Here is a 24608-nt window from a genome sequence, read left to right as displayed (position 1 = left end):
TTACCCCTCTACTCAAAAAACCCTCCCTTAACCCTGCCGTCCTCCAGAACTACAGACCGGTATCACTGTCACCCTTCTTCTCTAAAACAATTGAACGTGCTGTATCTAACCAACTGTCTAACTTTCTTTCTCAGAACAACCTGCTTGACCCCAACCAATCGGGCTTCAAGACCGGCCACTCCACAGAGACTGCCCTCCTGTCAGTCACCACTGCATTCCAGTCTGCCAGAGCGGCTTCGAGGTAATCCGTCATCATTCTGCTGGACCTTTCTGCAGCGTTTGATACGGTTAACCACCAGATCCTGCTCTCCAGCCTCTCTGAGATGGGGATCACTGGCACTGCACTCCAGTGGATCTCATCCTACCTGTCGGGAAGATCATACCAGGTCTCCTGGGGAGGCAAAGTGTCAGACCCTCGCCAGCTCTCCACTGGTGTCCCTCTTCTCTCTGTACACCACCTCACTTGGACCAATCATCACCTCCCATGGCTTCTCCTACCACTGCTACGCTGACGACACGCAGCTGTACTTGTCGTTTCCCCCGACCGATCCGGGGATCTCAGCTAGGATTGAGGCCTGCCTCGCAGACATCTCCGCCTGGATGACCGAGCACCACCTCCAGCTGAACCTTGCCAAAACGGAACTTCTCATCATCCCGGCCAAACCCTCCATCTCCCACGACCTCTCAATCACCCTGGGATCTGCGACGGTGACCCCCTCATCCTCTGCCAGGAACCTTGGGGTTACCATGGATGACGAGCTCTCCCTCACGGCCCACATTGCTGCGGTCTCCCGGTCGTGTAGATTCGCCCTCTACAACATCCGGAAGATCAGGAGATACCTGTCTCCTTAATATATATACCTGTCTCCACCCAGCTGCTTGTCCAAGCAATGGTCCTCTCCAAGTTGGACTACTGCAACTCGCTGCTCGCCGGTCTCCCAGCATGCGCAACCCACCCTCTTCAGAGGATTCAGAACGCAGCGGCCCGCCTGGTCTACAATCTACCCAGACGCTCCCACATTACCCCGCTCCTCATCTCCCTCCACTGGCTACCCATAACGGCCAGCATCAGATTCAAGACCCTGGTACTGACCTTCCGAGCAGTGAACGGGACTGCACCCGACTACATCAAGTCTCTCCTGCAGCCTTACACCCCCACCCGCCACCTACGGTCCTCTTCAGACAACCGCCTGGTGGTCCCACCGCTCAAGACCGCCCGGTCCCAACACAAGCTCTTCTCCTGCCTGGCCCCCCAGTGGTGGAATCACCTCCCCACCTCCATCAGAGACACAGACTGTCTCTCCACCTTCAAGAGAATGCTCAAGACGCACTTGTTCCTGGAGTACAATGGTACTTAGGGATGGTTTGTTGAACCCAACGCTAGTTTCCTCAAGGATCATAATGACTCTTGCTTAGACTGTTGCTCTTGTTGGTTAGTGGTAGCTGATTTAAACTGTTGTATTATATTTAATCCTATTTTTATTGCTTTCCTACAGGTACACTTGCACTTAGAGATTCATGTTGTGTATTGTCATTTGCTTAACTACATGCTCTTATGGTTTCTTCCCTTTAGCACTTATTTTTTGGTTATTCACAATGTGTACTTCTGTTTTTGGCTACCTGCAATGCTTTGGGGCTATCTTGTTGTTATTATCAGTGACCTATGCACTTTGTAAAGCTCTCTCTTGGAAGTCGCTTTGGATAAAAGCCTCTGCTAAATGAATAAATGTAAATGTCTTACTAGACAGGTGTCTAACTAGACAGGTCCTTTCGAGGGAAGGCATCTCCAAAACCGTTGATTTTGAACAATCTATTAGGACAGGATGTACGTTATCGCGCTGCATGTAATTATGTGCACACACTAGCGCTCTCTGTCAGACGGGAGTCAATTGTATCTTCCTTCAACGGACCGGTACTTTGCAACTTGAGAGAGTTTATTGTCACACAAGTTTATTAAATCTGTAGTCTATTTAAACTTAAATTAAGCTCACATTTAAATTAAGTTAGATTTCATTAAGTTCCATTAAGTTAGTGTTAGGTAAACTTAAGGTAATTACGGTACGGCAAGGTAAGTTAAGGTTAGCTTAGGTAAGCTAAGGTAAGCTAAACTAAGGTAAGTCGTTTTTAAGTTCAGTTATGAAGATAAGTTACACTTTAGTTAGTTAGTTAACAAATGTAAGGTTTAAAATACTTTAAAATGGCGAGAATGGCGAACATTGTGATTGTCCATCAGCTTCTGCAGGAGTGGATGGAAGAGGAGAGGTGTCGAATGGAGCAGGACAGGGGTCAGCGCAGAGCCTATCGCGCAAGGATGGAGATGCTGGCAGCGTACTTCTTTGAGGTATGTTTTTAAAACATCTTTTTGGAAATACGTGATTATAGTAAAATGTCAATTATCACCGTGTGTGACATAATTCTGCTAAAGTATGTAGTTATCGTCGAGTAACAATCACCACGTACAGCATCTAGCTACCGTCGACCTTAGCTTCCTGAGGTAAATACAGTACAGTGACTAACTGGCACGTAGTCGCTCACGATAGCTCCATACTATCCGTGATTATAGTAAAAGGTTAATTGTCACCGTACAATCATTTACATATCATTAACATATGTAATATTTACAGTTATGTTCATTCATGTGCACTGTCATGTCATGGATGAATTCATGAATAAATAACATCTTTGATGAACAACTGTTTAACATTGTTTACGTGTCATCAATTTCAGGGTGGTGTACGGTATGCCAGCCTGAACAGGGCAGTGCCCCTTCTCTGGCATTATTTTGCTGGGGAAGACACTCGCCCTGATTTCCGGCTCAGCAGAGCCTACATAACCGGTCTGCTGCAGCTGCTCAACCAGGAGCGGTGCCATGGATGGGGGCCAACCATAGAGGTCCTGGTGTTGCTGTTTTGGCTGGCCAGCTGTACGTCTTACTTGGGCCCTCAGGCATTGGAATGTGCCCAAGAGGCTCATTTTCAATCTCAATATACTCAACAAATATTTATTGTCAGAAACTGTGAATTTCTCTGTCAACAGGTGCGTCGTACCGCGTGGTGTCGAGGGCATTCGACATGCCCAGGACAACAGTGCACAACGTTGTCCATAGGGTCTGTGGCTGTGTAGTTGTGGCGATGAGTGCCAAGGGTGATCAGGTTACCTTCCCCTGCAGCGGGACAGAGAGAGGTATCGGAGGGTTTTGCCCGACTGGCTAGGCATGGGGCTTTTGCCAGGGCCATGGGAGCCATTGACGGCTGCCATGTTCGTATCAAATCCCCCGGAGAGCCCCATGGCCAGGATTATTTCAACAGGAAATTGTTTCCTTCCATACAGCTGCAGGCGGTGTGTGACCATGCAGGGCGCTTCATCGATGTGTTTGTGGGTTATCCAGGTTCTGTCCACGACACCCGGGTCCTGAGGCACAGCCCCCTGTTCCAGTCTGCCGCGTACCCACCCCCTGATACCTTCTTGTTGGGTGATGGGGGGGTACCCCTGTCTGATGAGGCCCATTTCCCTCATCACACCATACAAAAATCGACTCAGGGGAGTGGCACAACAGAGGTTGGTACATTAAAATGTGTGATTTTAATTGCAATGGCACAGAGAATAATTGGAGTAATTACATGTCATTCATTTTTCCCCAAACAATTGTAGGTTTAACGCGCATCACGCCAGAGCTCGTTCAGTCATTGAGCGGGCTTTTGGCATGATGAAGACCAGATCTTTTTCTGTGCCTTGGAGGTGGATGTCTCATTTGTGCCAGATGTCATTGTGTGTTGCACTATGCTTCACAATGTATGTCTGGGCAATGATGATGTCCTACAGGTGGATGAGGAGGACCCTGAAGAGCCCGTCGGGGAAGAGGTGCCCTGAAGAGGTGCCCTGCGAGACAGCATTGCAGATCAGCTGTCCGCACTTCAGTGTCTTCCATCGGAACAAGATTATTGTTGATAAGTAACCGCTTCGCGTGGGGTGTTGTTTGCCCTGTCGGGACTTATTTTCCCGATAATGACCGGCGTTCTATAGATTTTCCCTTACATATAGTTCTTTGATTAATAAATTGTTATATAGTTGTTTGATGCATTGTTATATAGTTCTTTGATTAATACATTGTTATATAGTTATTTGATTGATCCATTTTTATATAGTTATTTGATTAATACATTGTTATATAGTTATTTGATTGTATATTGTAATTACATTAATTAAGTTATAACACCGTTCATGTCATTGCAGGAACACGGACAAGAGCCTTAAACACCACATTCACTCCACCCACCTTACTTACTACATTCACTCACACAAAAATGACCAAGGAGGGTGGTCGCTCCCTGAGCCTGGGCCCTCCCGAGGTTTCTTCCTACATGGGAGTTTTCCCTTGTCACTGTTGCCCTTGTGCTTGCTTGAGTAGGTTTCCAATAAAATACACTTATTTTAACTTAACTGAACTCTGTTGTTGTCTCATCATCTACTTATAAAAAAACATTATGCTGTTAATGTTTATTGGTATTTGTTTTTATTTATTTATTTTTTGGCCAACCGCTCCATGACAGCCAGAGGCCTATCCAGTCGAACATCGGCCCTCTCCTGCCGCTCCACCTCTCTCCACTGCCTTTCGATTTCGAGGGCCTCCGCCCTCTCCATCATCTCGCCCACGAACGCCATGCTGTACCTCCTCTTACTCATTCCTTCCTGGCTCCCTCTCGGTGGTGAGGAGGACACACTTCTTGGTGGGGAGGACACGGCGCCCATAGAGTTGGGCTCTGCCATGGTTGAGCTGCAGGGCAAAGAGGCCCGCAGCACGGGTGGTGCGATGGAGGGCGTCTGGCCAAGCAGCTCATCCATGGCAGAGTACCATGGCCACGATGCAGCTGTATCCTCCCCATTGTCTGTCCCTGTGCCTGTGGGTGGGTACTTCAGCTCATACAGATAAATACTACAGTAAATACCACAACAGTGCATGCAATATTCCAATGGTAGGTCATGTGTGACTCTGGTCATACCTTATATTTGGTTTTCAGGTTGTCCCACTTCTTGCAGGCCTGAATCGGGCTGACCATGCTCCCAAGACCAATGGAATCAAGCACCTGTCTGAGCAGACAGCCAATTGTATCAGATATGTAAATGCCATTTACTTCTTCAACTGGTTACTGTGGCTGAAGAGTGCCTTTGGAGTATTTACTTCCACCCTTCCATGGCACTGTTCTCATGGCCAGTAAACAGGTGCTCTGCCTCCCCTCTGGCCTTGATAAACTTGCATACATCAGTTGAGGACGCTACATAGATAAATATTTTTGTACACACAGAAATAAATCGCTGTCTTGTACACTAAATAACGCTGTACAACTGCAATTTTTTGCACACAAGATTTTGGTGTAACATTTTGTGTACAGTTAAATTTCTTAACTATCTTGCTGGCGAACTAGCTATGACAGTTAACAGCAACCAACTGACAGTTAAGAAACCTTGATATATTCTTAAATAGCAGGTTATTTTTTACAGTACATTTTGTGTGCAGTTACAATGCACATTACAATTTCACATCATAAACAACCGTACCCTTCCTTAACTATCTTGCATTAAATGCAGATAAATACCAGAGCTAACGTTAGCAAGCCCGTTAACAATCTTCAGCTACCGATACAGTACTGTCGTAGCGACCTGGCTAACGGATACCTCGCTAACGAATTCAGACTATTTGTTGTTAATCAATCATGGCATAATTACATAGTTAACTGTTTATTTCTCGGTAGCTTTTCAAAACTATAAGCAGAAAAAGCAAAGAAACGTACATTTATGAATAATTTTCTGCATTTCTTCGATAGTTTGTTCCCCCATTTTGTTAATATTTTTGGGGGTTTGGGTTTTGATGCACAGAGTTATGGGTAATACCTGCCGCCATTAAGACAGCAAGGCAGCTCATATGGGCTGTTAATCAATCCGAAGAACGCTGAGAACGCAAGTACATTCTTTTGAAGAACGTTCTGGCAAGCCTCCTTGCGAGAATGGTCTTGCAAGGACGCAAGGACGGAGAATGAATTGAGATGGCTAGGGTTTTCCTGTACTCGCAGCATTATGATAACACTGACTAACTACAAAAACTAGATAACAAAGCTAAAAATAGTCTGTCTACCTGTAATTTTACATTTTCTGTAGCCCTTGCTAACTTACAGTACCTGTTAACTAGTGTCTGAGATGCTACTAGCTAGGTTATCGACAAGTCGGAGCAAATTTACAAATTAGCCGTTTCATCAATAAGAACATTTTCAGCGACTGAACTCCCTATTTCTCGTCACATTTTAATTCAGATGCTGATTTACACATACCGTTTAGCTGAAATATGAAAAGTAAAAAATTACAGTTGTGAGGTTTGTCCGCCTCGCTTGACATCTTGCAATGACTTCTGGGAAATCAGAAGCGTTCTCGCTGGTCAAGTCACCATCCGATGCATCCTCGATAAAAGGGGCGGATCAGGAACATTTCCAGGTATTTTTGGCGTTCTTGGTGACTTGTGTTCTTTGGATTGGAACCGTACTTGGGCAATAAAAGATGACGTCAAACGAGTGCGCAAGAACACAAGAACGGAAAAAAACGTGGGTTGATAAACAGCCATAGTGTTGGCAGTGATTGTTAGCATTGCAGACGAGTTACACGTCACACGAGCGATAGCAATGTTTACAAAGGTAACTTCAGCGCAACCTCATAGCTATCAAAGATCAAGTCCCCACACATAGGCTACTAGGTAACCGCCATCACTCCTATTGGGAACCAATGATAAAAAGACAGAGACGACACAGACATTATGGGCAAAGGTGGTCTACATTGTATGCTTTTCGGCAGTGCGATGCCACTGTCACCCCCATACAGGTAGCATAGCTATCTGCTGCGTTGATCTGACGATAACCACGCCCCTGTCGTTTGCATATGAGATCGGAAATAAATGTGGTGTGGAAATACATGTGGAAATAAATGTGGTGCGTAAAAGTCTCAAAAAAATTAATAAATGTGGCTTTAGGAAATAAAAGTCCCATGAAATAAATAAATGTTGTCTTTACAAAAACGTCATTTTGAAATAAATAAATGTATTTATTTATTGATATCGGTAAATGGATTCAACTATATAATTATATATTGTTATATTTATTACTGTCGTGTATCTGCAGTGAAGGTATTACACTCCGAAACACAGGGACGTGCACAGGAATTTTGAAGGGCAGTTGCTCTGGCCTGAAAAAAGGGCACCCCCCCCCCGCAAAAAAAAGAAGAAAAAAAATAGCCTGCCTACTAATGATAATAATGTAATGCATTACTTCCATCATTTATTCTTATTGTTAAAACAAAATGTTATAAACTAACCAACAGCGGACATGTAGCTTAGTTTTCTTCCCCCAAAAAATAGCATGTGATAACGGGCTGGTTGTCTGGTAGGCAAGCTAGCCGTCTGATTATTTAGGCAAAATGTGGCAAACTGAGCCTGGATTTATGAAGATTTTAGTTGATTTCATATGATGAGACACATTTGGTACCACACCCACATCACTTGCATCCCTATAAAATTCATCTGATACATTTCTCATCTCCGTTTCAGTAGTGATCATTTGATTTACATGTCTTTTGTACATTTTCCCATAAACTTTAACCAGATAAGTCACAGGACCGAACCCCTTCACAATAGTACCAGGTACCCATTTGACAGCTTCCCCTCCCCTGTGGTTACGAACCAACACCTTCTGTTTCGGCAGGAAGCATCTAACTGGAGCCATTTTCTCAGCTTGTTTTGACTGTTGTTTGTCCTGTCTCTGTTGCATAGAATCTGTAAAACTAGGTTTGGTTAGAGACAACCTTGTTTTAAACTGACGTCTGAGAAACAATTCCGCAGGACGCTGTGACACCCTTCGTTCGGCCTAGGTCTGCACTGAAAACTGCTCTGTGCTCAGAGCACACTTGTTCGACTGGGTCAGTGATGACCACATGATTTACTTTCTACCAATCTAAATTCATCACTCGAATCCAGTCACGGCCCATAAGCGCAGGTGCTTTACCCCGGGCTACTAACAGTGGCAGCTGCAATTGCTGCTTTCCACAATGCACATTCACTTTGATGTTACCCAACAGAACTAGCGGTTGGTCAGTGTACGTTCTCAATGTAACGTTGCACGGTTCTAACTTCACTTCACTCAGTTTAGATCTGTACAGGCTCTCTGAGATAACTGACATTGCTACCCCAGTATCTACTTCCATGTACATCTTAGCCCCATTGCATTTAACCATCACCTTGTAAGGTTTCACATACTCACAATCAGTCTTTACTGTATACAGTCTCGTATCAGTTTGCTGTTCAGTAGACTTAGTCTCTGTAACCAATTCGGGAGTCTCGTGTCCTTGGTTCACAAAGTTCACCTCCGGGCCACCTTTGGTCCGAAGCGGGCGTGCAGATGAATGTCCAGTAAACCGCCTCTCTTGGTCCTGGCGCTTATTTCTGCAGGCGTGTTCCAGATGTCCGCTCTTTCCACATCCCCGACACTGGAAATCCTTGTAGTGACAGTTCGCCGGTCCGTGTCCTTTCCCGAGGCACCTGTAGCAGTCCTGGTTGCTGTCACCGACCATCTCTCTTGGGTTCTGCGCAGCCCTGGGCTCCCGGTGTCTCCTCATTCCGACATGGTCCGCACGTGGAGGCGCAGAACCATGCTGTCCCTTCTGCATACTCTCCAAGCCAGTACTCGTACACTCAAAATTGTTTGTTATTTCTACCATTTTCTTCCACGCCAGTCCCTCACCAATGGCGGCATTTAGCAGTTGTCGAAGTAGGTCTTTGCTGGATGACCCACAAACGAATTGATCACGGAGCTGCTCTTCAAGGCTCCCGCCAAAATCGCATGTGGCTGCTAATCCTTTCAGACTGGCTATGTAATTGGCAAAGGTCTCTCCAGTCTGTTGTCGACGACTTTTTAAAAGTGAATCTCTCAGCCAATACGTTTTTCTTTGGCATGTAAAAATCCTTCAATACTTTTAGCAAGTTTGCGAGTGACACATCACTAAACGATTGAGGCGATATGAGGTCTTTCAACAACGCTAGAGTCTTTGGTCCGACCACGGACAAAAATACTGCCCATCTTCGATCTTGCTCGATTTGGTTCGCAGCCAAAAATTGCATCAGCCTTTCTTCGTAGTTTTCGAATGTTTCTGCCGTTTCGTCGAACTGCAGTCCAGTTTCTGTACTGTACAACGCCATCGTCTAGGATAGGCTAGTCAACTTCACTGACCTAGCAGCTAGTTCTTCAACTTTTACTGGTCACGACGGGAGTCAACCGTTGCATATAAAAAAAGGAAAAATCTCATCCTCGTTGCCAATTTACTGTTGTGTATCTACAGTGAAGGTATTATACTCCGAAACAGGTTCTTGGATATTTCCAAAATACTGCTAACGCAGTAAAATTATCTGAGCTCATTACACAATTGTACGTAAGAAGACAGTAGAGAAGAAGAGGGCGCTCAAGGATTCCAAGTCTGCCTTTATACAGTTCTGTTTATCCAATCAACATGTCAGGTCAGAGGTCATGGAATAACACATCAATACAAAATAAAACAATGATTATTCCTGTGTATCCATACACTACAATTACCATCTTTTTTTTATTTCAGAGTTTATTTCATAGCCGTATTTATTTATGTATGTATTTATCTATTCATTTACCTATTCATTTATTTAATTTTGACTAACTCAGCGTTCCATAAGAAGCACACAAAGAGACAATACCATAACGACAAAGATAAACACATTATTCAGGATTATGGCTGCACATTTGATTAGTCAATAACCGTCATAATCGATGTTTAATAGTCGTAATAGTCAATGTTTTATGGATTTGGTTTTAATAGAATGTTCCTTAGTTCTGTGGGTACGGTATTCTATGTATGGGCTGCACGAAAAGAAAAAACTGACTGTCCAAAATTACTTTTTCTACATGGTATTTTACAATCCCCTCTTGTAGACGCTCTGGTGGATGAATTTAGATATTGTATAATATATTTGTTGAGCAGAGGGGGAGCCATAACATGAAGATTTTTATTTACAAGAAAAATGTCTGCAAACGTAATCATATTTTCCCAGTTTAACAAATCCTATTTAACTAGGATTTTACAATAGTGATATGAATATGACGTTTTCAAAGCCTGTACATAAAGTGTTTTAACTGATCGTAATGTGGGCCGTCCTGTCTGAGTCCAACTGGTAGACAGAAATTCCAATGTGAGAAAATTATAGCATTAATGTATAACTTTGAGGCCTCTGTGGTTAAATTATTCCTAATGTGTCTAAAATTTGACTTGAAGTTAAATTTGATTCTGTTTACAACCTTTTTGACCTGTGTTTTAAATGTAAGTTGTGAATCTATTATTATTCCCAAATATCTGAACGCTCGGACCACTGAAAGTATTTTCTCTGCTACTGTACTGTAACATCTGGATCTGAATTTGCAGATTAAAAAAAACGTACATATTGTTTTATCAGCATTAAGGTGCAGACACGAGTTTTCTAACCAATTGGAAATATTAATCATTGTAGCTGATAGCTCTTCTGCGGCTTGCATCTAGTTTGTAGCATGTAGATATATAACAGTGTCTTCAGCATACATCTGACAGGTGACAGTAGGTGTACAGACCTCCGGTAGATCATTTATATATAAACTAAATAACAGGGGACCCAATATGGAACCTTGGGGTACACCCACATGAATATCAGTAATTTGGGAAATGTTATTATCTATACGAACACATTGTTTTCTGTCTGTAAGGTATGATTTGATCCATTTAATGACATCAGGTGAAACATCTTACTTTGTTAACTTCTTAATTAAAACCTCATGATTAACCACTTCCAAAACTTTCTTTAAATCAATAAAAACAGCTTAGACCACTCCACCCTTATCCAGTTTAGCCTTTAGATTTTCCAACAGAAAACCAATATTCGTTTCCGGAAAATTGTGTTTTCTAAATCAAAATTGCATAGGATGTAATGGGAAGGAACTTGCATTTAAATACATTGTAATCTGTTCAGATATCCATTTTCTGGAATTTTGGAAACTGCAGAAAGAATGCTTATCGGTCGATAGTTGCTGATGACACTTTGATAAAAATATTGTAAAAAGATATGATCGCCAATGATGTAGTGACCCCAGCACCACCATTCTGAAAGATGCTTATTTTGTCAAATGTGAGACCAAAAAGGTAGCTTGGTCCTAACCAGACTCTCGTACATTTCATTTGTACTGAGTCTGGCCTCGCTCCATTGACAAGCATTGACTTCCTTGTAGGCGGGTACTCTGTTGAAGTTTAAAACTATTGGATCTGCCTAGAGCCACTGTGATCTGCCATAACCAATCGCTAGCGTTCACCTTAGGCAATTTCTTCAGCCCTACAGTAACAGAGCTAGCTGCCGTAGCTGGGAAATCAAACTGTTCCCGAAACCCGTAGGGGAGGGGGGGGGGGGGGGTGGTGCACAATTTCATGACTACCAACACAAAACTCAGCAAAACTTGTTCTTGCTCCGGCTTTAGCTTATGGACATATGGACCAAATGTGGCTTCGCTTGCATCTTTTTCTGCCGCCATTACGGAACAACAACACAAACTAGCGCACCATCAACGTCATCGTTCTCAGCTACTCCCTCTGTTTGCTGATTGGCCGGTTGAAAATTAACCTGAAAAATCAGACTTACGTACCGAATGGCCAGACCTAGTACAGAAGCAAAATCAAAATTGAGTGGAAGTACGTAGGAGGGCAGAGCCAGGCTACCAGAAAGGGCTGTTTTGAAAAAAAAGAAAGAAAGCTTCTGCTGAGGAATACAACTAGAAGAAAATAGCTAATAGACTGGGAGAAATGAGCTGTGCACAATGATCTGGTCTTTAAAAATACATATTTCATAAATAAATACATTTATAAAATAAAACATTGTTCCGATGTGAAGAGACAACGACGCTGAAATTCGTCTTGTGGACGCCAGTATTTAATCTTTGAATCGTGACCTTTATTTTGAAGGTTTATTTATGGTTGCTCATTGTCGCTGCTTTCAGCATATGGGGAGGGATCTATAGTTTTAAAACGATTGTGAAGTATTCTTCCTTTTAGGTCAATATCTTTTAGGGGGTGGTCAGGAAAGGAGTTTCCGAATTGAAGTCTCTCTCTAACTACTAGTACAGAAAGCAAATATTAATTAGATAACCTCTACTTAACGAACTTCACAACCGATCTAGCTAGCTAATGTTGTAGAATATGTCCTGGATGTCATAGTTACGATATACGTCTTAATTTGGTCTCGCCGGTAAGGCAAAACAAAGACATTTGCACCACAGTAAAAAAAAATATTATCATAGAGGTAAATCTTTCTTAATGTGTTCGTCGACTATCAAGTTTTTAATAGTTGTTTTTTGAATGCGAAAAAGATCTGACTGGTAACAGGTACAACCAACTGTATAAAGAGGAATGTAACTCGGACAATATTATTGACACTGCTGCAAATAAGGTAGGCTATGGTTTGCTATTAATTAAACCATTTTGGATTTAACGATTTAATTTCCTTTACAACATGTGTCCATGTGTATGTTTAAAGCCTATTTTCATTATTCAAGGCTTTTGGTAAGACATTTATTATAGGCTAATCAATATTGAAGAATATGAGAATACTTATAAAGGGTTCTCTGTTGTAAAGAGTACTTTGTACGGTAGGCCTTCGTGCTGAGCTGTGGTAATATGCGTTGTGCTCACTGCATTAGTTTAAGAGTACAGTAGATCCACATTGATAGCAGTCACTATGTGACACTACACCTAAATAATTGATACTCATACATCATACTGAATATGATGACACATTTACCATGTTATCAGTAGTATATGGCATAAATGATTTACTTCCTTTACCTTGTTAGGTGTTCAGTGATGGGCTCTCATATTAAGTGACAACCCATCCTGTTCAGCTGTAATGTATGTGAATGTGGCTGTCTGATTCATGCTTTGTGTGCTGTTGAATGGAAGGCATACTCTGAATGATGCCATGAATACAATTTTTATTCTTGTAATTTCTTTTTGGCTGTCTGAGTTGGTAGACTGCCCAGAAGCCTACGTGTTTTGAATGATAGACCATTGCTGGCCAAAGTTCTCCCTCAATTGAGTGAGCAAGACTGAAAAGTTTCTGAAAAAGGAGAGTGAGCAGTTGTCGATGTGTTATTGAAGCTACCTGTGAAAATGAAAGAGAAGAAAGTGGGGGAATGATTTAAAGGTTTTAGGACTTAAAGAACAACCTAAGCCTGTCATTTTGCCACAGAAGTTAGAGAAAGTATCTGTTGTTTTGTAATCAAAACATTATCTGCTTGCAAATGCATGCAAACAGCTTGAAGGTGTGTACACTTGTAGTGAAATGTTGAAACGTGTTGTGTATTTAGCTTCAGGACACCTTACAGCCTGAGCTTGTTCTTTATATGTTATATAGTTTGTAATGGCATTTCAAGTATCACTGATGACTTGCAATAGAGAAGTCTGTCAAAACAAACAACAAGTCCTCCTCATATCACACACCACCATCGGTTGGAGTTGTGCAAGAATGGTGAAGAATGTTGATGTCTGTCTCTGATGTTTCTCTCACACACACACACACACACACACACACACACACACACACACACACACACACACACACACACACACACACACACACACACAGATAGTGCTCCAAAGCAAATATGCAGGCTTGTGGATAATAGCTCTGGCAGCAAAACGAGTCCTAGCAGGCAGTAACTTTGTTGCTCCCAAATGCCTTTTTCATGGTCAGAACAAAGTCATGGATGAATTCAAGATTGTATTAGAGGATCTCCTGTCGTTAGGCAGTTCTGAGAAGTGGTTCTGAAAGTGTTTTCATTCAGGTGATCGCGTAGGGCCAAACTTGAGTGCTGTTGGGTGTCAATGCAAGTGTCATGGTACAATGGAGGAGAGAAGATTGGTAAAGAATTGGTGTATTGTTTGATGCATCCAAGAATACTGTCAGATGTTGGGTGGTTTTATTGAGATTTAGAACGTTGTTTTTAACGAGTCTCCCAACTCAAAAACAAGTATTTTGTTGCCTGTGGTATGTACAACGTGTGGCAGACGGCAGGGAGAAGTGAGGGGAGTGGTGGTTGGAGGCAGGTATCTGGCAGCCTGTGGGATCCATCCCCGTGCCATGTAGGGACTTCCTGCTTCAACGAGACAGGCTATGTCTCGTAATGAGAAAAATGTAAGGGTCTTGTGCATGGAAAGTGAACTGTGTGTTCCGAAGTTTTTGTTCAGCTTGAGATTGTGGAAACCCCACACCCCTTGACCTGCTACAAATGTTAATATGTCCATTAATTGATCGATGACAAACACAGAGGCGAAATAAAGCCTCTCTGGTATTGTTTAACGGTAACAACTTTAATTTCTGTGTGCTGGTTGACAAAAACATTTTTTTACTAGCAGCATTGTTACACAATAGGGCTGTGCGATATGACCATAATCTAATATCCTGATATAGATCATTTCATATCCTGTTTAAAGATACATATTACAACATGGAACATCTTCTTTAAATTCGGGTTTAGCCCAGAATGTTCAACGTATAGCTCGGCCCCTGGTGGGGATGGGCTGATTTAGGCCATTACACTCCCGGGCTGAAAATGGGTCCCACTCTGGCCCGGTAGGCCTATTTATATTTTGTATATATATATATATATAATATATAATTGTGCAGTTCCCCCTGTCAATGATCTAGCACCCCCTCAGCAGCTGCATTAAAAATTCTCTGGCACCGCCCCTGTAACTAGATACAGTAGCCCAGTTGGGACTCCCTCGTCGTATCGACAGATTAGCAGACTTTGAGTACAGTAATATAATAAAATGTTTTTACACATGTCAACATATATGTGTATTAAATAGTTTTGACTTGTAGAGTTGTTTTGATTGATATTGCGAGTATGTAAACCCAAGTCTGCACACTTTGCCAAGACGTTATATGAACCAAAACATTGACTTTAGAGAACTACAACTCTGCATTATTCTGTCTGACACGCCCCCGAGCATGGTGCACTGTGGGAAGGCGAGCGATGGCAAGCGATTTGCGTCGAGCCAAGCGAATCGCTTGCGTGGTGCATTGTGGATAGCGACGCGATTCGAATTGAGATTTTGTAGGGAGTTACTGTGTTCAGTTACTGTATAAAAAAAAGTAAGCCGTTTCTCTGGTTGGAAGCGTTGTCAGATTTGACCCAAGTATAAAAAGCTGTAATTCAGTCATATTTTGACATATCAAGGTGATTGTGGTCTGAATATGATTTGATTACATGTCCATGAAAATAGGAGCAATGGCGAACGAGTAGTTTAAAAAAGTATGTGTACGGGAAAATGTGCTATATTTCGACTTGGTATGCCTCATAGAATCAGGAGACCAATCTTGTGATTTATGACAAATCTGTTCAGAAGTTTTGATGCAAGAAATCCGATGCACTGGCAAGATGTAGCATCATTATATCTACAAAGCACAATAAATCTGACTCTTCTTGAGTATAAATCCCCAGACAATAAAACATTATCGTGACCATTATGATTATACTGCTAGACAGCTACTGTGGCATACCTGGCTTCACTAAACAGATAAACCAGCATCATGACATGCTTGATGACTGTGGCTGTATTCGAGCCTAAGTAGGCCTGTCGCGATAGTCAATATATTGACTTATCGCACGGTATATGGAAATGAGCGCAATAATTTTTGGTGCTGCGATATATTGAAACTTATTATTTTTATAATAACAAATAATGATTATATTTATTTTTACATAAGAACGAATGTCACCAACATTTTAGTCGATCCCGCTGCCTCAGTCATCTTGTCTGCTTTCTGTGTCGAAAGTGTAGGCGGGACTAGCGTCTCCACACACACAGAGCGGACACTGACAGGTGAAGAGAAGGCGTGAACTCACTGTGTTAAAAAGTGTTCTGTTTCGTGACATCTACAGCTAGTTAGGAAGAACAAGTAAAAATGGACTTGGTTTCAAAGCCGCAATCTTCAGCTTGTGATTACTTCCAGCTTGTGATTACTTCCCCCCCGGGAGGAAGAAATCGTGTGCCGCCCCCTACCCCGTCGGCCGCCCCCCGACAGCGCCCCCAGAACGAGCAGGGGTGCCTGCAGCTGCCTGAAGGGGGCGCCAATATGCCAATTCCCCACAAACTGAAATGATCGATAAGAGAAAACCGCGCAGAGATTTCTTTTTTTAAAATGCTTGTGCGCCCCCCACGTGACATGAAAAAATGCCGCCCCGGGCAGCTGCCCAGTCTGCCCGTGCCTAAAACCGCCCCTGTTTAAGCTGAATGAGATGAGAGCCAATTAACGTGAACAAGCCGGTATGTCAACTTTGTTTAAAACAAGTGAAACGAAAAGAGGCAACTAACCTAACATCTCACCTAGCAATACATAACTGTCTATCCCATCCAGTTTTTCAACCTGTGAACAACAGCTGGAGCTGGAAAGGGGTCTTCCATACAGTTCTGTTACAGATACCTTTTCCCGACAGTGCAAATATAAACGTGACAGGGCGAAATGGCGCACACTCACGGATAGCGTAACTCGCTATACAGCCAAAGAGATGCAGCAATTAAACACGTAAAAAAAAACAGCATATACAAACATTTCACACGCTCTCACGCCACACCTTGTATATCTCAAGCTGAAAAGGCAACGCCAACCAAGTAGCCCTGTTAACGTTGTAATCAATAAGGGATGATGGAGTGAAGCAACATAGATGCGCAAACAGTCATGAAAACTCGACTTGGGGGGGGGGGGGGGGGGAGCGGTCATTATGTAATCTGTGGGATAAAATGGACTGAAAATTACAATAGACGTGTGCAATAATATCGTTTATCGCAATACATTTTGGTGCCATTATCGTGGTTATCGTGACAGCCCTAACCACAAGATGACAGTTACTTATGAGGATGGGGGGAAAATCATTCACTGACTGCACTCTGTCTAACGTTAGCCAAGTTAGCTGGGCTAACTTGCAAGCAAGCCTTTGTGACTAACGCACTATCAGAGCTAGCTAACATTAGCTTACTAACGTTAAACTAGCTAAAGCGAACTAAATAATTAACAAATAATTATTACTAGTTATCACCGTAGTAGGCGATGGCGTGTTGCTTGGTCGCTGGTGACGAAAGGCCATGTATTTCTTAAAGTTTTCGCTCAACTAGATTCAGCAGAAAAATGTGCCTGTGCCAGATTGACAACAACTTTGGCAACTCGTTGTCCACATATTCGACATGCTTTGCAAAAAATCGGGTCCACCCCAAGACAGCTAGCTTCCATTTTTCGATGGGCACTGCGAGTGAATTTCATCTTTGTAACCTGAGATGGTGACGGAGGCTGTGTTTACTGCTTCCTCAGTTCTCCTCACACTCGCAGTCACTCACAGGTCTGATTAAGAAGCGCTCCATTTTTTGGAACGTTCGGTTCTTTACGCACACGCACATCAGTCAAGGTGAAAATCGAGTTAATTAAATGATCATTATTATTAGAGGAAATTTGGGGGGCATTTTTTGCCCCTCCTAGTGATACCAGGGGCAAAATAGTGGCAGTTTTGCCCTTTGCCCTCGTGTATTTCCGACGCTCTACATGAGTCATTCGTCTATATTCTGTCACCAGCACTGACATATTTTCAATTTCTTTAATTCTGTATTTTCCCCCAGCACTCTGCAGTACTGGTTGCCACATCAGGCAGTTATATGAACAGAACGTGAAGAGGATGTGACACCAGGAGCTAGGCTTTACTGGAGGAGCTTCCAGAGGGAATGGTGGAGCTAGTGTGAGGCTAATCTTCACTAAAACATCTTTATAAATCTAGAAGGCAGTTATATTGGGTGATTTCTAATGTCACACTCTGGATCTTAACGTAGTCACCACAAAACATTTAAGCCTTTTAAATTACAAGCATGAAACTGAATGGGATGTGAGCCTGTGTTTATACAAAAATGTCAGCAAATGCCGATCCAGAATTTGTGTACGTATTGTTTTCAATGTGCTGTGTGGGTCTCATGAGTGCGTCTCAAACGATACGCAAGACATATCGTATTTACAGAGTTTTTTATTAACCTGTTTACTGATTGGTCAATTGATCAGTCGTGCCATAATAATTTGAGTGTGTATCCCCAATTAGCCTAATTGAAAAGAAACAATCAAATGGTCATAAAACTAAAGGGCTGCACCATCAGCAGTAGGCCTATAATTGTCATCAGTACTGCAAATGGTCATCACCAGTTAGTTTTCCATGTGAATGAACTACGGGCGTAAGTTTGGTTTGAACATTGGTGGGGACACAGTTTTACCAAATCCTTAACAAATAATTGTACAAGTTTGCAAGTACTAGCTAACATAGCTTCGACCGCAACTACGGCATAGTCTCCATTCAAGACAAATTAATGTCCGATAGCTAGCAAGCAGACAATTCCGTAGCTGTGTTCCAGAGCTAGCAAACTAGGCTCGTTAATTTTAGAAACAAAATAGAGCTACATTTTCAACAATAATATACAGTGTAATATAATTAGATTTTATTGTTTATTATTCACTCAAAGTTAACGTATACCTTACAGGAGGGGTAGCCTGCCAAAAAGCCAATCATTAAATCTCTTCTCACAGTCTCGCTTCTACGCTTACCTGACCACTGTTAGTTGACTGGCACACATTGTGATCAGCCCTCTCCTGCCAATCAGGAGTAACGCTGACCTTGAGTTAACCAATTGTGGAGCAGAAAATGTTAAAAGAATGAAAGAAATATGTTTAGAGTTGCAATTATTGGTGGGGACAATTACATGTTTCCTAATATTGGTGGGGACATGTCCCTACCGTCCCATCCTAAATTTACGCCTATGGAGTGAACAACCTCATCAGTATGGCATGATGCATAGCTGCATATATAGGGACTATAAATATACAACTTTATTTAATAAATTATACTGTGAGCCACAAAGGGCTACACTATGAGAGGAAGTCAACAATTTTGTATTGTTCATCAACGTTTAATCGTGGAACTGTTAATCTCCCCAGGCATTACCCATCCCCCTTTCAAGCTCCTAACCCCCCAGTAAAGTATATCTATCCAGATGGTGTCTAGAGGATGCCAGGGAGCAAGAGACCCCCTGACACGGCCGGATGCAGCCTGCTTTGACTGGGGGTGCAGTGAACATTTCTGGGGGGTATCATGATTACGGAAAGGGATCGTATTCTTTTTTATATTGCTACCATATTTTAGACTGCTTATCGATCCAAGGGTTAATCAGGCGCAGAGCCTTTTTTGGCCTCATTTTTTATCTTTATGTTAAATACACATTGCCGTTTTCCAATTGGTAAAACCTTGTCTAATGAAGGTGATTTCTGGCTCCAATTTGTCAACAGGGGAAGCAGAAACATGCATCTAGCTTGGCTGAGTACTCTAACCAAGTTCGAGAGCAATACCAACTTGGTTTGAATGCCCGAGGACCTTGGCTGAAAATGCACATGGGGTACGTTTGCAGAACCGGCTGCATTGGAGTGCTGTCATTCAAACCATGCTTGCCTTCACCCACAGCAGCGGTAATGTTGGTACCGAGAGACAGGGAAGTTCTAGGGAAGGGAAGGGAAGTTCACTAGGACCAGCACGCTCTGGCTGCTCTGGAGTAGGAGTTTTTTGTCCAATATCCCTTATCGCTGGGGCAGTAGTAGATGGTTTGGAGATCAGAAATCAATGCATGATAAAAGGTTTTTCTTTGTACAAACACACACGCAAAGAACAACCGGTGGCTAACCAAGCTAAAAGACTACTGTGCTGTACCCATCCTCTCCAGGCTTTCTGATCATAGGCCAACAGAACTGCGTGAGTGCGACATTGTATTTTATTAGTGTATTCACATGTAATGAATATTTAAAAAAGACAAACTGTAAGCTGGAAAGACAGAGGGAGAAAAAAAACAGAGAGCACAGTTTGATATAAAATATTTCACTCTCACTCAATGGGTCAGTTGATAGTGTCCCCTTGAACCGACGAAGCAACACACTTTTAGCATGGTTGCAGCTTTAGTGGTTTAGAAACTATGTAAATAACTCATGTCAGGTCAGTTGCCAGGACATTCACAATGGTAAAATAGTTAGTCAGCTTCAATAGGTTGTTGTTTTATGTCAACAAGCCTGGTAGGTTACTGGCTGCAGGTGTGAAAGTATCTTAGGGAGGATTTTGGGTGTCAGTCTCTCAAAAGTCTGTGACCTGTGTGTATGCCCATTTCTGCCAAATCTGCCACCCTCAGCACCCAGACTGGGGCCTTGTGGTAGAGCACGGTTTTGTTTTTTGAAACCGTACCCGAACCACGCAGGCAACATCAATTCCGAGACTGAACCAACACCCGACCACAGGACAGATTTTCACCCGAAAACCGAACCAAATTGTTCTGAGAGCCGAATCCTTACCCATTTAAAAAAGGAATAGATTTATTTAATTGGTTTAGACTCCAAACGTTGGCTAATATTCCTCTGATGTCCGTTAAGGATTTATTAATTGTGTGGCACTATTTTAACCTTTAAGTAACTGCGAACCAAAAAGCATTTGTTGATTTATTTTTCACAACACAATGCGTAAATTGACAACTGACATCGCAAAAATAAAATTGTAGACTTGTCCCCTCGATTACCCCCAAATCCTTCCAAACAGCAGATTTCGCTTGCGTAGGTTGCACAATAGTGTATTCCCCCGTTGTAACCTTTCGTTTGATTTAATAATTTCTTGTTAAGTTAGCCATTTTGATAAACCCAGTGAATTATCTTTTGGAATGTAGGCTATGATAGCACTCTCCAAGCACTCCGGGCTCTAAAGCAGGCATGAGTACAGGCAAATGGCTTCACATTAGGAAGCACACTGGCTTCCCACCTTTTTGGTTAAAACATAGAAAAGTATAGGTATGGCACTGCCCTGATAGCTTTTTGGGCAGTGATTGGTTAAAAAGTTACAGTATAAGCCACGCTTGAGCACATTTAGATGTCAGAGAGCGTTAATGGGTTACAACCTGATGACCCATACTGAGCAGTGTCTCCTCTTGGTGGTGGTCACATGACCAGCTCTGATCTCTTACACACACATCGATACACACACTCAAACATATACTGTAGAACACAGGAAAGCTATCACATGCACACACTTTCACTGGGGATCTAGGATGTGTGCGACACACATTTAGTCATTTTTTAGCACACGCTCTTATCCAGAGCGACTTAAAGTAAGTACAGGGACATTCCCCCGAAGGCAAGTAGGGTGAAGTGTCTTGCCCAAGCACACACGTCATTTGGCACGGCGGGTAATCGATCCGGCAACCTTCTGATCACTAGCCCAACTCCCTCACCACTCGGCCATCTGACTCCCACACACTTTCACTGTGGATCTAGGACAGACCAGATTTGTATTCAAGCCTACTGGCCTTGCTGTTTGAATGCTGCTTTTGCATATTTGCATATGTGGGATCAGGTTTTCCCACTGGAAGAAAGTCTCCACCCTCAGTAAGAATGTGAACGTCAGTATGTTTAACAGGCTTTCCCAAAGGGAAGAAAAATTGACTGCTTGGTGTCTTCACTGCTCCCAATCAGGCTCTCTTCAGACTTCACAAATGCATAGCAGATTACTGATTGTTCAGTGCTGAAGATTATGCCTGGATTTTTTACTTAGTTTTTGACTGGAAATATGGTTCTTATCTTTGCATCAGGATGAAGTGTGGCTGGAATCAAAGCCAATAAGACATTTGTGAATCACATTTGTTACATCAAGCCTTGTTTACCCGTTGAAGGGCTAGGGTTAGTGTTACCTTTTGCATTTTCTATTTTGACCGATTCACATTTTTGTTTCCAGGCTTCTTTTCTCTGCTCTTGTGTGGACATGTATTCTTTGAACAAATCTGGAGACTTGTGAACTACTGTGGTTAGCGCGAGATGTACTTGATCTAGTACTTCCTCTCTAAGGGACTATGTTTTCTGAGTTCACAAGTTATGTCTAAACATTTGATTGATTTTTCTTTGAAATTCATTTTACTATTTCAAATTTCACAAATACTGGAGCTAGCTGTATGCATCAACAGAGTTACAATTGGAGTTACTATTTGCACTGCCAGACTCTCCATCACTGAGAGAGAGAGGTCTATGGACAGTACGACACGCTATTAATCAAGCTTCATGAAAGAGGATATGATGCACTGTCAGGGAGTGAGAAAATAGTGGTTGAAACAGACCTTTAAATGTCCTGTAACCTTTTCCAAGTGTGAAGCAACTCAAAGTTTACAACTCTGATTGGAAATTGGGAGAAATAGCTTATTGACAGTTTACAAAATATTTATAAACAGAAATAAATCAACAATGTTAAAATACTTTTTGTTCAAATGACTTTTTCTTTAACATACAGTTTGCAACTGTTCTGCAAGCCTACAAAGCCTTGAGAGTTGACATGTCTTTTAAACTGTGGCGCTATGACCAAGTGAACATTCTTCAGATTAAGCCTGTTTTACTTGTGAGACATTTTGTCTGTTAAACTACCTAACATCTGTAATAGAACATTAGTAGTGTCTGTTTGGTGCTGGCTGTATCTTTGAAAATCACCAGAAACTGAGAAATGAATGTCTAAAATGAGTTCACTGTTTCCTGATAAAGATGGTGATATCTCCATGACCCACACTGTTGCTTCTACTTGTGCCGTTGAAAAATCAAAGTGGGGTTCCAAACAAAGCATGTTCTTTGTTTTTTATGTGTCTTTAACACATCTTGTGAATCACACCATTTGTTACATCAAGCCTTGTTTACCCTTTAACCTCTTTAACAAGGCAAAGGACTCACACTGACTATAAATCACAATCTGCACAATGACACCCTGCACATTGCAATTTGCACTATTGTATCTTTTGCACTATCTGTATTTTTAGGTTAGATTGTTAATTAGGGCTACTTATATTTTATATTTTATTTTATATTATTTTGTATTCCCCTAAGTATTAGCTAGACCCCCCTTAGTATTAGCTAGACTTTGCCCCTTGTATAGTTAGTCCACATATTTAAGTTCCAATATTCCTATATGTTTAATGAATGCACCTCCCTGCCAAAGTAAATTCCTTGTTTGTGCAAACATTCATGGCGAATAAAATCCCTTCTGATTCTGATTCCGGTTATCAAGCTTTATCATTTTATATAGTGCTCCTTTTATAGGCAGGGAGAAAGGAATAAGAGTGTACTTTGTGAATTATGCGAAGGCAATTATATATCCAAAATCAACATGGAAGCTCAAGGGAACTGTAAACTATGAGTAGATTGATGCACTTCATGTTTAGCACTTTGAAAGTTGTGAATGGCCCAACGCACACACTTCACACATCATAGGTATTAGGGCTGCCTGATTATGGCCAAAATGATAATCACAATTATTTTGATCAATATTGAGATCACGATTAATTATCACAATTATTTATTTTATTTTAACCAAATCAAATGTTATTGTCTCAATTCATTGTACCTGCACAATGGATGTGAATAAAACTCAAAATATACAATGTGCCGCCCTCCTCTTGATGCCGCCCTATGCAGCTGCCTATGTCGCCTATGCCTAGGACCGGCCCTGATACGGAGCCTTCTATGAACGGAATGACGCATTTAAAAAATTGCTCGATCAACATGAATTTGATCGTGGGAAGCCGAAATCGTGATCGTGATTAAAATGTGATTAATCGTGCAGCCCTAATAGGTATAATACAATATAACCTTTCATGCTAAACTGAGACACTGTTGGTAGTGGACTTTGGTTTTCAACTGGCTTATCATGCCAGGCCTTCATAAACCATATAATCACATTTGAGCAAATGTCACTCAAAGTCTGAGCTTGATTTTGCCTACTTTGTTATCCATCTGTGTTCAATAGCCCCTTGATGTTTGTCCCATCATTCTGATAGGACCAGCAACTTGTAACTCATCACTCTGATAGGACCAGCAACCTGTAATAACTCCAACAACCTTTAATAAATGTGTCTAAGCTTCTGATTTAATTTACTTATTTGTTGAGGGGTATCTTCTTTTTTAGTAATTTGGCCTGTCACCATCACAGAATTGGTTCATCTGTTTTGACATGGTGACTCATTTCATCCTACACATTCCTGTTCACCCTTTCTACAGTGTTCTCCTCACTCAGTGAACATTCTCTAGAACTAGCACATTTGTCTTTGTCCTTGTTTTTCCCAAATGTATCTCCATGTTGTTCCCTGTTCCCTTCCTGGGATTCATTGGACCCACCTCCTACTCCCCACTCCACTTTCCTTTAAGAACTATTGAATGTGTGATCCCAGATGTGACAAATGAACCTTTGGCCTACACTGTGGGTATCCCAGAGGATAGCCCCCTATTCCTCCCCCACTTATATAAACATACCTTCCAGATTGCCATTGCTCTCTCTAAAGCCTCTGGGGTGTCCAGGGGCCATAACATACTTGTGCTGTGAGACACTGCTTGGGGGGGGGACTCCTTTTGTGTAGAGCATTTTGGGGTATGCAGAAAACGCACAATTTTATTAGCTTTG

The 24608-nt window shown here is 42.0% G+C and overlaps 2 protein-coding genes across 10 annotated transcripts in view; both read left to right on the top strand.

Moving 5' to 3' along the window:
• Positions 1–1690: 1690 nt before the first annotated feature.
• LOC124475677 lies at positions 1691–5899 on the top strand. Of its 2 annotated transcripts, XM_047032461.1 has the most exons (7): positions 1691–2341; positions 2728–2923; positions 3037–3558; positions 3652–3951; positions 4234–4404; positions 4551–4706; positions 5019–5899. In XM_047032461.1, exons 3-7 carry the CDS (start codon positions 3476–3478, stop codon positions 5041–5043), a joined length of 735 nt encoding a protein of 244 aa, XP_046888417.1. In that variant the 5' UTR covers positions 1691–2341; positions 2728–2923; positions 3037–3475; the 3' UTR covers positions 5044–5899. The 2 variants fall into 2 exon arrangements, 1 of the variants encoding a protein (XP_046888417.1); XR_006956957.1 differs by having other exon boundaries at positions 3652–4404; positions 4551–4904.
• A 6180-nt stretch (positions 5900–12079) lies between these two features.
• The window catches only part of svild (supervillin d), a 106451-nt gene continuing 93922 nt past the window's right edge, over positions 12080–24608 (top strand). For 2 of the 8 annotated variants that reach the window (XM_047032327.1, XM_047032324.1), the window contains exons 1-2: positions 12081–12316; positions 12438–12517. The gene's annotated coding sequence lies outside the window, so the exon portion shown is untranslated. Of the gene's footprint in view, positions 12518–19528; positions 19549–24608 lie in introns of those variants that run through there. The other 6 variants (XM_047032328.1, XM_047032323.1, XM_047032329.1 and 3 more) reach the window with 4 other exon arrangements.

Source organism: Hypomesus transpacificus, chromosome 13, assembly GCF_021917145.1.
Source record: "Hypomesus transpacificus isolate Combined female chromosome 13, fHypTra1, whole genome shotgun sequence".
Taxonomy (NCBI): Eukaryota; Metazoa; Chordata; class Actinopteri; order Osmeriformes; family Osmeridae; genus Hypomesus; species Hypomesus transpacificus.
The sequence above is the reverse complement of the archived record's forward strand: the minus strand, read 5'-3'. Positions and strand labels throughout refer to the sequence as shown.